This window comes from Mercenaria mercenaria, chromosome 9, assembly GCF_021730395.1.
Source record: "Mercenaria mercenaria strain notata chromosome 9, MADL_Memer_1, whole genome shotgun sequence".
Taxonomy (NCBI): Eukaryota; Metazoa; Mollusca; class Bivalvia; order Venerida; family Veneridae; genus Mercenaria; species Mercenaria mercenaria.
In genome coordinates this window covers 78,249,296-78,263,993 of record NC_069369.1, presented here as the reverse complement: position 1 = coordinate 78,263,993, position 14,698 = coordinate 78,249,296, and the positions used below count along the sequence as shown (strand labels likewise).

At 34.6% G+C, this 14,698-nt stretch overlaps 1 protein-coding gene across 1 annotated transcript in view; it reads left to right on the top strand.

Moving 5' to 3' along the window:
* LOC123547534 (protocadherin Fat 4-like) overlaps positions 1 to 14,698 on the top strand; it is a 125,864-nt gene that overhangs the window by 85,969 nt on the left and 25,197 nt on the right. The window contains exons 24-32 of the mRNA XM_053550666.1: positions 1,828 to 1,905; positions 2,605 to 2,763; positions 3,251 to 3,485; positions 3,805 to 3,929; positions 6,504 to 6,581; positions 9,512 to 9,673; positions 10,438 to 10,554; positions 11,760 to 11,873; positions 13,597 to 13,763. Coding sequence (XP_053406641.1) covers positions 1,828 to 1,905; positions 2,605 to 2,763; positions 3,251 to 3,485; positions 3,805 to 3,929; positions 6,504 to 6,581; positions 9,512 to 9,673; positions 10,438 to 10,554; positions 11,760 to 11,873; positions 13,597 to 13,763 — 1,235 coding nt within the window. The remainder of the gene's footprint in view (positions 1 to 1,827; positions 1,906 to 2,604; positions 2,764 to 3,250; positions 3,486 to 3,804; positions 3,930 to 6,503; positions 6,582 to 9,511; positions 9,674 to 10,437; positions 10,555 to 11,759; positions 11,874 to 13,596; positions 13,764 to 14,698) is intronic.

Here is a 14,698-nt window from a genome sequence, read left to right as displayed (position 1 = left end):
GTATTGAAACAATCTGTTAAGAATTCGTGTGTAGCCAACAATACTTTCAAAGAGTGAGAATTCCGCATTTTTCATACACAAGGTTTACTAAAATGTGTATAATTTTTATTTGACATACGGTAGAAAGCGACATCCGGTCTTAAACAATCCCGGAATTAATGTATTAATGGCTGAAGTGGATAAACCTTTGCCTAATTTCTGGGTTACGAAATCGAAAAACTAGAGGACTTTCAGAAACTGGCCCACAGACCATATAGGTTATAGACCATTTATTGACTTTCTAATGCAATGAAGTTGCCGAAACGGAGTGTATCTGTACATAGTTATAGTTAAAACGCCCCTTTCATCAATCAGCGAGATCTCCGTCTCAAGTAAACTAAACCACACAGGGTAACCTTCTTTGAAATTACCTTAAATCAGTAGTAAGATATATATTCTTTTAATTTGCATTTAATTGTACATAGTGACTTTTTACAATATCTTATATTTATTAAGTATCTGTTTCTGTTTTGTTTTGTAAATGTGATTTTGAGAGAGAACGTTTAAATTTGAATTTGAATTTCCCTGAGAGGTGTGGCCAACATTGCTTGTACACAAAATCATTTATATATAGTAAGCGCACACTGGTTTATTTGTAGACCAGTAGAGGAGGTAATTGAACTCTAGTTTACATTTTGAAGGAAAATTTTTAGCAACAATAAGTGCTTTTTTCGGTCAATGCTGTATCAAATTCTTGAAGATAATACAATGAGTGAAAGGTGCAGAATGGTATAACTTGAACTATGAAAGTACAGCTTGCAATCAAAAGAATTAAAAAAGACAATTTGAAATTTATATACATGATCCGTCCAGTATATAGACACACTTTTTCTTCTATGCAGTCCCTGTTTTGGCAATTGCTCCGCCTCCTTTAATGTGGGAAATCTATAGTAAGTGGAACAATGAATACTCATTAATTTTGAACTACTTCATGATTAAATGGATCAATTTCTTCAGTTATGAAATAATATGAAAATAAGTTGGTTACCTTTTTGAAAATCCCCCGCTTGTCATTGGATTAAAACTATGTTTGAACTATAAATAGAATATTTTTCCGACCACAGCTGGAGATGTGTTTATTCTTGAAATGGTATGGTTCATACTAACTTTCCTTTGCTTTTTCTTCATGCGTTTTGTGTGGAAGGTGTGTTTTCCTAATGTACTTTTCCCCTTTCGATTACATTTAAAAAAATATTCCATGCAATATAGTACTACTTATTGTCTGTGAACTTTTGTAGTCTGCTTTTACGTGTTACTTTTTACATTAAAACTGAGATTATATAACTAACTGTTTGTTTAACTTATCAGGATTTTAAAGCTTCCAGATAATTCGGATTCGTGTGTTGCCAATCCATGTAAAATAAAAAATAAAGCTCTTAAACTTGCATTTGTATGAGTCTATGTTGAAATAAGGGTGGGATTGAGGATGCTTTTGATTGGTTTCAGATTTTAAAGAAAACAATAAAATAAACAAATTCTAATGTAACCGTTTTCGATTTTTAAGGAAGAAAACACGATAAAACACAATTCATATGATATTGTATGCCGCCGTTAGTTTCAGTAAACAACTTTATATCATTTATTTGAATCATGAATAACTTTATGTTTTGAACGTTAATACTGAAATTTAGTTCCTACTTTTAATCTAGTTGATCAATAATTCTTTACAGAAGCAAATATGACGAAAATGACGTGCGCATATCCGCATGAAGCAGCTACTGCAAAGGACGTTTTTCGTCCTTTAAGTTAATAACTAAAATAAGGTAATTCTCTTTTCTGTAACTTCAGGTACTACGGTACTCTCTGTGACAGCTACGGACGATGACCTAACTGATGCTAACAACAAAATAAAGTACTCAGTGACTGGTAGGTTTCATAGTTTTGCACGAAAATGACTTGAAAACTAATGTGCTCCAAACTGATCAAATCTTAAGTTTCTATTTTTTAAAATAAATCACAAAGGGCAAACAAAACATATTGAAATTATATTGTGGGCACCGCATAAAAACTTTCAGTGACCAAAACAATCACTGAGAGAGTTTCATGCTCTGGATAATGCTTATTTATAAACGTTATCATCGCCATATTAATCGGAGCGGTCATTTGTGAATATTCAGAGAACGATGTTTTGTTTTCGAGAAAGAATTTTCATTCACATGTTATGATATTCTTTTAATTTTTCGTAAGATATATAGGAGTCGCCGTCCGTGTATCATTAGATATTGCTGTTTTGCAATATGAAATGAAATCTAATTAAAATACCTCATGTTTATCTTTTAAAGTAAGGTACGCCATCGCTGTGTTATCAGGCATTGCATTTTTGCAACAGGAGCATAAAAACATTCAACAAAGAAAATCTTTATGTTAATAATGCTTGTCATAAAATATGTGATAATGCTGTTTTGTTTTTACAAAATCTCCCCTCTAACAACAGAGAAACGGGTTACTCATTCTCATATCCTTTGGCGAAAGGCACCGTCAGGATTAAGTCGTTAAGAGTTAATATTTGTTTTAGTTCAACCTGACACTCAATGTTTAAATAAATATAACCTTTATAAATTACAGACACGGAATTTAGCATTGACGAAGATACCGGGGACATTACAGTATCCGCTAGTTTAAGCTATAAAACAAAATCAGAATATAACATAACTGTCACAGCAACCGACACTGGAACTCCACCAAAGAGTGCAACTCAACAAGTCAAGTTTACCCTCCTCGCCGGTATGTAATTAGACTAAGTTTGTAATATAGTTGAGACCAAATTTATCCAACTGATGTATTTGGTATAATGGACTTTGTATATAAAGCCATTTCATCTGCTATATGTTCCTACTGATTTGTTAAATATTTTGTATTCTTCAAGGAAATCTCCCCTTATCTTAAGTTTTGTATATTTATTTGATTATTTGTTTGATGATTGTGTAGCAGAATTGTAGTAACCAGCATTAACTGAGACAGAGCTTAATGTGTTTGTTTTTTTTTTGTTTTTGTTTTTTTTGGGGAGGTGGGGGGGGGGGGGAGATTGTTACTTATACATTAAGGCGTACCTTCTTTTTATGAAGGGATGAATAATCTCATGTTAATAAAACCCATCTACCAGCTTATTAAAGACTTTTGTATATAATGCGGGGCTTTCATTAAAACCTAATTAAATACAATGTCATATAAGTTGATCGTCTTGCTAGTTTCCTTTTTTTTGTATCAACAGAGCCGGAGTTTACCAATCTCGCAGTTGCTAAATCTAAAGCTATAGATGAAAATTTGCCAGCTGATGAATCTGTGTTTGCGATCGCCGTCTCTGACTTAGACAATACTTGGGATAGAACTGTATCCATTGTCAGTCAAACGCCACGTGAGATGTTTAAAATGAATGGAGCTATACTGCAGACAAAGACAGATGGTCTAGACGCAGAGACTGCAACAGCATATGTACTGAAGTTCAAGTATGTTTGTAAATAATGATAATTATTTTGATGATGATTATAATGATGATGATGATGATGATGAATGCTAATGATTTATAATACGAAGTGATAATAACAATAAGATGAATAATAAGAGTAAATGCGAGTTTTATGATATCTGTCAGTTTTAAAGTCATTACTACTTATCAGAGATGTTAAAAGCTTTAGCTCGCTAAATCACCAAATTTGGAGTACATTTTCTATTTTTCAAGTACTTCTACAAATGAACCAAATTTTATATCATCGATATAGGTTTTTCAGTTGTTATATTAAGAAATTACAAACTATCCTGTTTAAGGGTGACGGATGGTTCATTTGTTGTTGAGAGTGCAAACTTGACCGTAAACATTTTGGATCTTAATGACAATCCACCTGTCATTTCTACGGTGCTTCCTGTCTCTATACGTGAAAACATGACCATAGGTGCGTAAGTTGTTTATAGTTTCGTAAAATTATTCTTTATCACTTAATAAAGTAACACAAAGTGCTGTGAATAATTAACTTTAAACAAACTGGTTTAAGTGTTCAATTTGATTTAATTTGGTTTTGTTCAGGCGAACAATATTTTGCTTTGATTGAAATTGTTTCTGTTGTACTAATGCGCTCAAAAGTAACACTGTCTAAAAACTGAAAGGGGCAACTTTTCTTATTAGAATTTTTCTTCCGTGAAAACTGAACTAAACAAATGAATCTGAATTAGTAAGTTTCTGTTTTGGCTAAATGAAAAAATAATGATTCCGTTAACAAGACAAGCCGGGAGTATTTCGATCAGGAATATAAGAATCTTTCACTGGTTGAAGGTTAAGGCTGGGAATATTTGGCACGAGGGTAACTGTTTGGGCGGTAACGAGGCTCTGTCGAGTTACCGTATGACAGTTACCCGAGAGCCAGATATTTCTATCCGCACCTTCAGCTAGTGATGCCGTATTCTTTAACAAATATAAGAAATGTAGTAAAACGATTTTTTCCCTTTTGAAAATTATTTATTATAGCTGCGTATAAATTTACGCATTCATTCATAAATTGTAGCACGTTAGTTGTCTTACACTCCGGGGTGTACGACGAGTTTTTCTAGCGCTGGCAAAACCACTGGAAAATCATGCCCGGCATGCAAGAAAGGATGGGTTTTTTTTCTCAGTCTATCATTCATGTACTCAGCACTAAACTAATGATGACAAATTTCAACCTATCAAAGGGTGCAAGAAGACCCAAGTTAATCCTTCTTGCTCCATTTTAAATATTGGTAGGTTCCACGGGATAAGAAGTCGATAGCTAACAAGAACGAGGATCAGAACCAGAGCGGTGAGAGACCAGGGCTTTAAAATCAGAAACGTTAACTTGATAACCATGAAATTTCGCTTTCAGTCTTTTGACTATACTTACGCATAAAGGCTGGTTATTTTAACTTTTAGGGTTGAACTAATTCTGACATAAACGTTTGATGAGGAATAAGAAGTATGTACAGAAATGAAATACAGAAAAAAGTCCTAAAAATATATTAGCACATTTTTGAGATGTTGCATCTGGAATTCTGCAGTAACGACATTGTTCTGTGACTGTTACTATTGTGGCTGTTACTATGGAACATGTGCAGTACTGTTCTGCTTCTGGTACACTATACATTGAATATCAGTAAAATTATATCTTAAGATTTCTAGCAAGAACTGGTAGGCTACGTATAGTATTTTATCATCTTTTCCAGAAATATTGGGGTGTCAAAGTTCAGAACATACGTATCACAATTCAAAACACATAACTCTTTAAACTCCTTATAGATATTCCAAAACAAACAAAACTCGTCGACGTTGGAATTCAAAGGGGTTGAACAGCAAATATGTGTATGTTAAAGTCAGAAACAAGAAAAACCATGAAGAACGGAATACTAATATTTTCTTCAATTGATTTTATTTTAGATAAGTTTTATTATGTCTCCACGGCGCTGCGGTCCGTACGTCCTCCCGAAATCTTGTTTGTCCAACTTCTCTCACTAGTATGATTTGCTTCAAACTTTCACAGATGAACAAGCTTGATGTGCAGATGGCCATAAATGAAGGAACTTTTGCTGTGACTATTTTATCGCAGTTATGGCCCTTTGTTAATTTTGCTATATAAAACATAGAGAACAATTATGTGTGTCCAACTCCGCAATTACTATTGAAAGGATATGCTTTAAAGCTTCATAGACGAAGGACCTGAATGTTAAGATTAACATGAATAATGGACGGTTTTCTGTTGCTATTTTGCCTAGAATGGTGGCACTTTTATAATTTCACAAAATAAGACATAGTGTAGAAATGCGTAGTGTTAAACTCCTCATACTCTGTTTGAGGGAATAGACTCAAAGATGCTCACATGCACAACCTTATCTGAATATGACTTTAAAAGATGTCACAGTATGTAGGGACATCCGTGTCCTATGAAAAGAATTCTAGTTAACTTGGTGCTGTTACTTTGGAGCTTAGCAAGGATCGAGAACACGCTTAGATGCTTTGTTTTCTTACTAAAACATAACTACAAGTATAGTTTTCTTGCGATCCAAGGCAGTATTTCTTTACTTGCTTGTTTTACAAATTTTATCTTTATATTCTAGTCTGTCTTTGTTGGTGTGTAGACAAATGTCTTATGTACACATTCGTTTATACGTCGCTATGGTGATTGATCATTTTGTGAGCAGTGCGGTATTTGAAAATAGATTTTCCTGGCAGGTATTTGGCCCTGTATCTCTGAAACGTAGAATGGTTCCACTGGTACATCTATGTGTTTCGAATATATATGCACAAAATATCAAACGATTCTAACGATTAATGTTCGATATATCTGAATAATAATTAAATTACGTTTTTATTTGAAATTTTATGTCGCTTATTGTAATGGGTTTATTGAATCCAGCGTCTGACAGTGAAGATCTTACAATAAATATCAAACGCTATTAAAAAGACACGTTGAAACAAAGACACATTTTGCGACTCTACTATGGTCCTGTCGTTTTCCTTTTAGGTTCGGTTGTTTATGATGTACAAGCAACAGATGAAGACGTCACTACCCAAAATAGTGTGCTTTCCTACTCAATCATAGGTAAGTAACTACTATACTATTTTACTCATACGTGTTATCATTTGCCACATTAACATATTTATGATAAAGCAAACACTTTTTTTAACCAGGTTTTCAACGAAAACCTGAGTTATTAGATTTGGGCAGATGTCGGTCGGGCGGGCGGGCGGCGGCGGTGGCGGCGGCGGCGGCGTCAAACTGGTGTTTCCGGTCAATAACTTTTGTTTCGGTAAAGATATTTAAATAAAACTTGGTATGTATGTAGCTTATATCAAGACAAAGGCTGGGATTGATTTTGGGGTTTCTGGGGTCAAGGTCAAGGTCACTGTTACTTAAAATAGAAAAAGGGTTTCCGGTCAATAACTTTTGTTTCGGTAAAGATATTTGAATAAAACTTGGTATGTATGTAGCTTATATCAAGACAAAGGCTGGGATTGATTTTGGGGTTTCTGGGGTCAAGGTCAAGGTCACTGTTACTTAAAATAGAAAAAGGGTTTCCGGTCAATAACTTAACTTAGGAATGAGCTATCATGATGAAACTTGGTGTATAGAAAACTTATATAAAGTTGTAGCTTGGGATTGATTTTGGGGTTTCTGGGATCAAGGTCAAGGTCATTGTTACTAAATATAGGGTTAGGGTTAGGTTAGGGTTAGGGTTAGCATATCTTCTACATGCATGGAGGGATTTTGATGAAAGTTGGCACAATTGTTCACCATCATGAGACGGAGTGTCATGCGCAAGAACCAGGTCCCTAGGTCTAAGGTCAAGATCACACTTAGAGGTCAAAGGATACAAGAATGAAAACTTAGTCCGGAGCATATCTTCTTCATGCATAGAGGGATTTTGAAGTAACTTGGCACAATTATACACCATCATGAGACGAAGTGTCTTGCGCAGTTCCCTTCTTTAGAATTACTTCCCTTTGTTGTTACTATAAATAGCTTATATTGTAACTTTTTCATTACTAGACGTAGGGAAAAATCGAGACCACTTTTCTGTAGTACAACATGCATGTTACATCCAATTTTTAGGTGTATTTTGACCAATCTCTACCTGGTAAGGATTTCTGTGTGGACTTAAAAAAAAATTTGTATTTTTTTTTTTTTTTTAAGATTAACTTCCCTTAGTTGTTACTATAAATAACTTATATTGTAACTTTTTTTTATAATTGACCGTAGGGAAAAACCAAGACTACTTTTCTGTGGTACAACATAGTTGTTACTTTCTAATTTTAGGTGTATTTTAAGGTATCTCTACCTGGTAAGGAGTTTTTTTGTAGACTTAGAAAAACAAAAGAATTACAATGATTACTAAACAACCACAAAATTAAAATTACATCTGCAAATACAGGTGCTAGAGTAAAACAATTTGCTGTGACGGGCGTATATTGTGACATTCTGACACTCTTGTTTATTCTTATGAAAAGTGTTGAAAACCTGGTTTCGTGGCATTGCCGCGTTTCTTGTATTTCACTTCAAAATAAATTTATGTGATATTGTTGTAGAAATTGATCGCGTGATCTGTATGGACCTCGGAAAAAACTATTTTAAACTTGAATACGTGAAATTCGTGAAATACTTGAATTAGTATTATTTAATAACTAGATCATAACATGGGAAGACTTTACTTTATTTATTAGCCCTATATACAAATGACTGGACGGACAACGGCATTCAGTAATACGTCTGTTGTTTTCAAAATGGGCTTATAATGAAGGCATATACATTATTAATGCGTACGACCTTCTTATATATATATATGTGTGTGTGTGTGTGTGTGTGTGTGTGTGCGCGCGCAAGCGTGCGTGCTTGTGTGCGTGCGTGTGTATGTGTGTTTTCGGGTTTAACGTCTTTTTCAACATTTTGTCAGTCATATAAACGACGGTGTCTACTTGTAGCAGTGAGCACAATGCCCAACTTTATAGTGCTGCCTCACTGGAATATCATACCGTAGACACGTGGCGTGATACCCCACCCAGTCACATTATACTGACCCCGGGCTGACCAGTCCTAGCACTATCCCCTTAATGCTGAGCGCAAAGCGAGGAAGCTGCTAGTACCATTTATCACGTCATACCAAAGGGAATAGTGCTAGGACTTAAAGGTCGTACGCATTAATAATGTATATGCCTTCATTATAAGCCCATATTGAAAACAGCAGACGTATTATTGAATGCCGTTATCCGTTCAGTCATTCGTATGTTTGTCCAGCGCTCAATGTTTTGTTTCCGAACTCTTTAGTCTTTAGATATATAACTATGGCTTTCAATTTAATACAATGACTAAGTACCACTAGATGAAAATTCTTATTGAATTCGTGTCTGTGACTCAAATGTCAAAATCAAAGGAACTGATTTTCTAGTAAATGTTTTGTCTCGTTTCCGTATTCTAGGTCATATCTACATACATACATACCTACTTACTTACTTACTTAGAGATGCACCGATGTAATGTATCAATCAGTCTATCACTTTTACGTTCCATGGGTCAAAATAACTCCACTTAATTTCTGTTAATTTCTAATATTTTCTACATTCCCAGGCTCTGAGTCAAAAATACTACACTTAGCTCTGGTTTTTCAAAATTTACACAGCTGAGTTAACTTTCTTGATATAATATTCTTTATCTTGCAAACTGACACACGTAATATTTCTAGTATCTTCTTTGCAAGCTACCCCTACTCCTTCCCCGACATATACCACCAAAGTTATCGATGATGCCTGTCTAATTCTGCTTGTAAACGTTCATATTATGCCTTGTTAGGCGGAGCCCTTGCTTTTGTTTGTATTAGAGTTGTTAAAGAGCATTTGTGCATTTTATAAATGATGTTTTCAGGTAGGTTTTTGACATGTGTATTTCAAGTAGATTGTAACTACAATTAGAGATATGAATGGAAGAATATCTGTCTAGTTTATTTTTATTCAACTAAATTTCAACACTGTTCATTACAGCAGGGAACGATGACAAAGTGTTCTCAATAGATGCAGACAACGGATCTATAAGCTTAGATAAAACGTTGAGTGAAGAAACATACAATTTGAAAGTGATGGTATCAGACAGCGGTAGTACTGCTCTTACGGCAACAACTAATGTTTCAATTTACGTTGACGCCAGTAAGTAATAATGGAACGAGAAAAATCCTTTAAAGTGATGTAAAACCTGATCTAAATAAATAACATCAAGTGTCTATTACCGAGAAATTTGACCTACGTGATAACTTACAGACAGAATCATATTCATGTAATCAAAGGAATCTTAAACGAAACAGCGGCAAATATTGATAATCAAATTATGCAACGGTAGTTCTTTGGAATAGCAAATGTTTAACAATAAAATTTATTGATAATGTGTGCTTTGAACAATTAACATACTTGCTGCCAATTCATGTGGGAGTAAGTTATGAAATAAAAGTAATTAAGTATCTTCAAGGTACGTTTTACGTGTAAAACTATAAGAAAGTTTACCATTTCAAAGATATTGCTCTCTGTTTTAGTTTTTCGTCTTTCTGTTCATTTTAAAGCATTTCCATTTGAACGCGATGCACCTTTGATTTTGCATTTTTTTTTGTATGCAGTGTATTTTTCTGGCTTTTTTGGATCATGGTGTTCATCCAAATCTTTGTAATAGAAGTCCACTTAAGCTGGTGCTTCAGGGCGTAAGGGTTGTTTTACTTCCCAGGAGCAGACTCAGTCAAACCGGATCTGCTATTTGTTTGTTTAGTGGAATTTATTTCTTCTATGGGATCAGATTTATACATAAAATAGTAAGATTAGATATGTATAGTGAAACCAATTTTATCACAAACTTCAAATTCATTGTCAGGTGTTTCTTTGACTAATATGTGAGGGTTTTAAGCAGTTATTTAAAAATGATTTAGATGTGATTGACGAGTGCTCATCCAGCCCATGTCAGAATGGAGGCACCTGCTCATCATCGGTGAATGTCTATACATGTCAGTGTGTACCTGGATATATTGGCACTAACTGCGAAACAAGTAAGTCATTAAAGATTGATACACCTGTAATTCTGATGCATCTGTCATTTATAACATCTGATGTTTTGCCGTCATATTGATACAGCTGTCATTTTTATCATAGCTGTAATTTTGATAAATCTGTTTAGATTTTTAATTGAATAGTTAATAAGCTGACAAATCAGAAAGTTGAATTATTCACATGTCCAAATAATCTCTTGATAAAATTGAACCTTTTAATTAACTCACTGTTTGTTATAAGTACTTGAACCAAAGGCAAATATAAAGTCTGTTAAGGCAACAATGCCATTACATTGTTGTTGTAGTTATTTCCAATAAGATTTATACTTATTTCGGCAAGACTTTTTTGCAAATCAATACATCCTGGAAGAGAGCAAAAGACAATGATAATTTAAGATGTCCTAGAAACTTGTGCCAACATGAATCTTCTCCCTTTTCTCAAATTTTAAGAAAATATATTGTTCCTTTTGAAGTGAGATCAGTACGATATATGCAAATTACAGTTGTTTCATTCCTTTGTTGTTGTTTTTTATTACTTTTAAATCAGACTGACGTGAGAAAATACCATTTATACGTTGTCACTGGTCAGGACAACTTTATCATTTCACCAAAGATAAAGAACATTGTTCCTATCAATGCTTATATTAGAAAAATACCTTGATTAAAGTCGTATATGGACATGTGAAAATGATGATACTAAACTTAACAAAGTGAAATTTTAGTCATTGCTATTTTTGCCCTTAACAAGTTACAATACCTATTTTAGGTGGTGTCGTTGTTCATATGTATTGCGTGTTTACGGTTTGCTGATTTTGACGTCATTTTCAAACGTCATTCAGTTATATTTGATCTCCACAACAATAAATGAATTAGATTTAGCAGGCGAAGGACTTTATTTAATGTCAAGATTCCGTCAAATGGACCGGCAGACAGACATTTGCAAAACAATTTACTCCCTCTTCTTTGGAATGGTGGAGCATAATAACAAGAATATTTTAGTTAAGCACATTCGGGTACGAGTACGCGTTTGAAATCGCAACTTCTAGGCAACATGTAGGTTCTATATGGCTACATTTTTATATACTGACAGTCAAGAATGTACTTTAACTTAAGTCCATTTTTTTTTTTTTGAAGTTTTATCTTAATTCAGAGCAATTTAAGCCAAACTCAGGCGCACTCCTTTATTATACATTGCCATGTTTCAGATAAAGATGAATGTGACCCACAGCCGTGTATGAATAATGGAATTTGCACAGATGCTGTCAACTTTTTCAGTTGTAATTGCACGGAAGGCTGGAATGGAACTACGTGCACAGATGGTAATATAATTGAGCCGCGCCATGAGAAAACCAACATAGTGACTTTGCGACCAGCATGGATCCAGACCAGCCTGCGCATCCGCGAAGTCTGGTCAGGTTCCATGATGTTCGCTTACGGTTTCTTTAATAAAAATAGGCTTTGAAAGCGAACAGCATGGATCCTGACCAGACTGCGCGGATGCGCAGGCTGGTCTGGATCCATGCTGGTCGAAAAGCCACTATGTTGGTTTCATCATGGTGCGGCTCAATTATGTTGATGACATGGATGTGTGCAGAAGTTTTGCATACAGATCGTTCCATTTGACTTGATGTCATATTTGGAAAATATTGTCAAATTTCAAATTAACAGTTAAAATACGATGACTTTATAGTTCATATTCTAATCAAGTTGTTTTTTAGTTTTAATATCTTACTCTTGTAATCTGTTTTAATACATGTAACTGTTTTCGTTTGAATTTATAGAGTTCGTTTTTGTACTGACTGGGATCTTTGAGGTATACCTTAATCACATTTGATTGCGATGATTGTGAAGTTCTGACAATCATTAACTCGCATACGATTATCAGTTGTTGATAGGATATTTCGTTAAGCATTCGTGTCATTTTCTCGACTATTCAAAAAAAATTTATTTCCGAAATACATGTGTACCCCAGATGTGATACAGTCAACGATAGAGGGCGGGCAGGGGGTTCATGCAGATACAAAACAGGGAGGATATATCCAGATAACACGTGTGAACCAACAAAGAAAAAGGTTGTCCAAACGAAAATAAATGCTGTCCTTTATCATCCACATTAGTGTGCGTTCAAGTGTAGTTTCGTGTTGTAATTGGGAAAAAAAGAACAAATATTATAGCCATGATCATGAAATCGTTTATTCGACATTATAGATATCAAACGGATTATCCAATTGATAATTGTTTACAGTATGATATATGTTTGATGATCTCGTTGTTTCATTTGTATCATTATCTGAACCAATCACCCGCTTACGGTCATGAAAAAGATAACAATATCACATGATTGTGAAATGTTTCATAAAATCACAGGGAAGGTGTGTTACGAAGAAATGCATTCGTGTTTAATCATTGCGATGTTCTAACATTCTGTACGGACTATAAGCATGATAGTGATTTATCTTTCACATTTGCACAGACAAAAATGTACGTCTTCACCTTGCACAAACAATAAATGATGTAATATTGTTTAAACTTTCATAAATAATAAATGTGAAAAAGCCTGCGAAAACAATAAATGTATGAACAAAAGTGAAATAAACGTTTATTTCACAAAGGAACAAGAAATATTGTATGGGGTGTGTGAAAAGACACCTATGTCATATCTGAAAAGAGTTTCAACAGTGAAATAAGTAAAATGTCAATCTAAAATTGTAACTGAACCGCACCATGAGAAAACCAACATAGTGCGCTCGAGACAAGCATGGATCCAGACCAGCCTGCGCATCCGCGCAGTCTGGTCAGGATCCATGCTGTTCGCTTTCAAAGCCTATAGGAATTAGAGAAACAGTTAGCGAACAGCATGGATCCTGACCAGACTGCACGGATGCGCAGGCTGGTCTGATTCCATGCTGGTCGCAAATGCACTATGTTGGTTTTCTCATGGCACAGCTCAATTATATTTTAAGCCTGCATAAGCAAGAAATATTGTTATTATTTTCTTTAAAGCCAAATCAATCAAAAGATATTATCTTGATTTGTTTTTAGTCTGTACAAGCAATACATATGGCCGTAACTGTAAGGAACAATGCAACTGTAATACGTCAAGACTTATACCAAACGTCGACAACCAGCAGTGTGACATCAAGACAGGGGCATGCAAGTGTAATGAAAACTGGGTTGGTTATTCATGTGAAGACAAGGATGAGTGTGTTGTAAGTTGAAACTGACAAAGAAATTACTAATATATCTCATGTCCAATTATATTAACCCTTATTGAAGGAGTTCCATTGACTACCAATTACAAACACATGATATCATTTTGACTTTCATCTATAAGGCGTTATACAGGCATTTCCCCATGTATAAAGGACATGATGGAAGTATATAAATCTTCCAGTAGCCTAAGATCAAAACACACTGTGTCAGTAGTTATTCCGTAACCTCAAGATATGATGTATGGACACAGAAGTTTTATGTACACTCCACCTCTCTCCAATGCCGATCCATTGATTGTTTTCAAAACCTCATTTGCCATAAAGTATCGCAGACTGACCAAAAAAAATCTCTTTAAATGCTTTATACATATATTTGCCAGATTTCCATCAAACCTGGCAATTATTATCAGTAGCATGTGCGAAGCGGGTTCCATCTGGATGATTTTTTCTTAGTTATGACCCTTTACTATTTTTTCTTAAAAGTTTATATGTATACACGGAAAACATTTGGCCGCGCCATATCTCAGCAATCATTTGCCAGATTTCCACCAAACCCTGTAATAATTATCAGTACTAAGCCTAATTATGCATGTGCGAAGCGAGTGAGTTCCATTCGAATGATTTTTCTCTTAGGTATGGCCCTTTATTAAATTTGCTCATCTATATGTATGTGGAAAAAATTGTCCACGCTATTTCTCGATTCTTATTTGCCAGGCTTTTATCAAGTCTTGTCATTATCATTGGTACCAAGTCAAGTTAAGCTTGTAGTTGTGCACGTGCGAAACACGTTATATTTGAATGCATGTTTTTTCACGAAGTTAGGGCTACTTATTTGTTTTAAATATGAATAGAGTTACGATGGAAAAAAACTTCTATAATAGTTTAACATTTTCATATGCTGATAAGTTTAATGAGCTGATGACCTTTGGTGA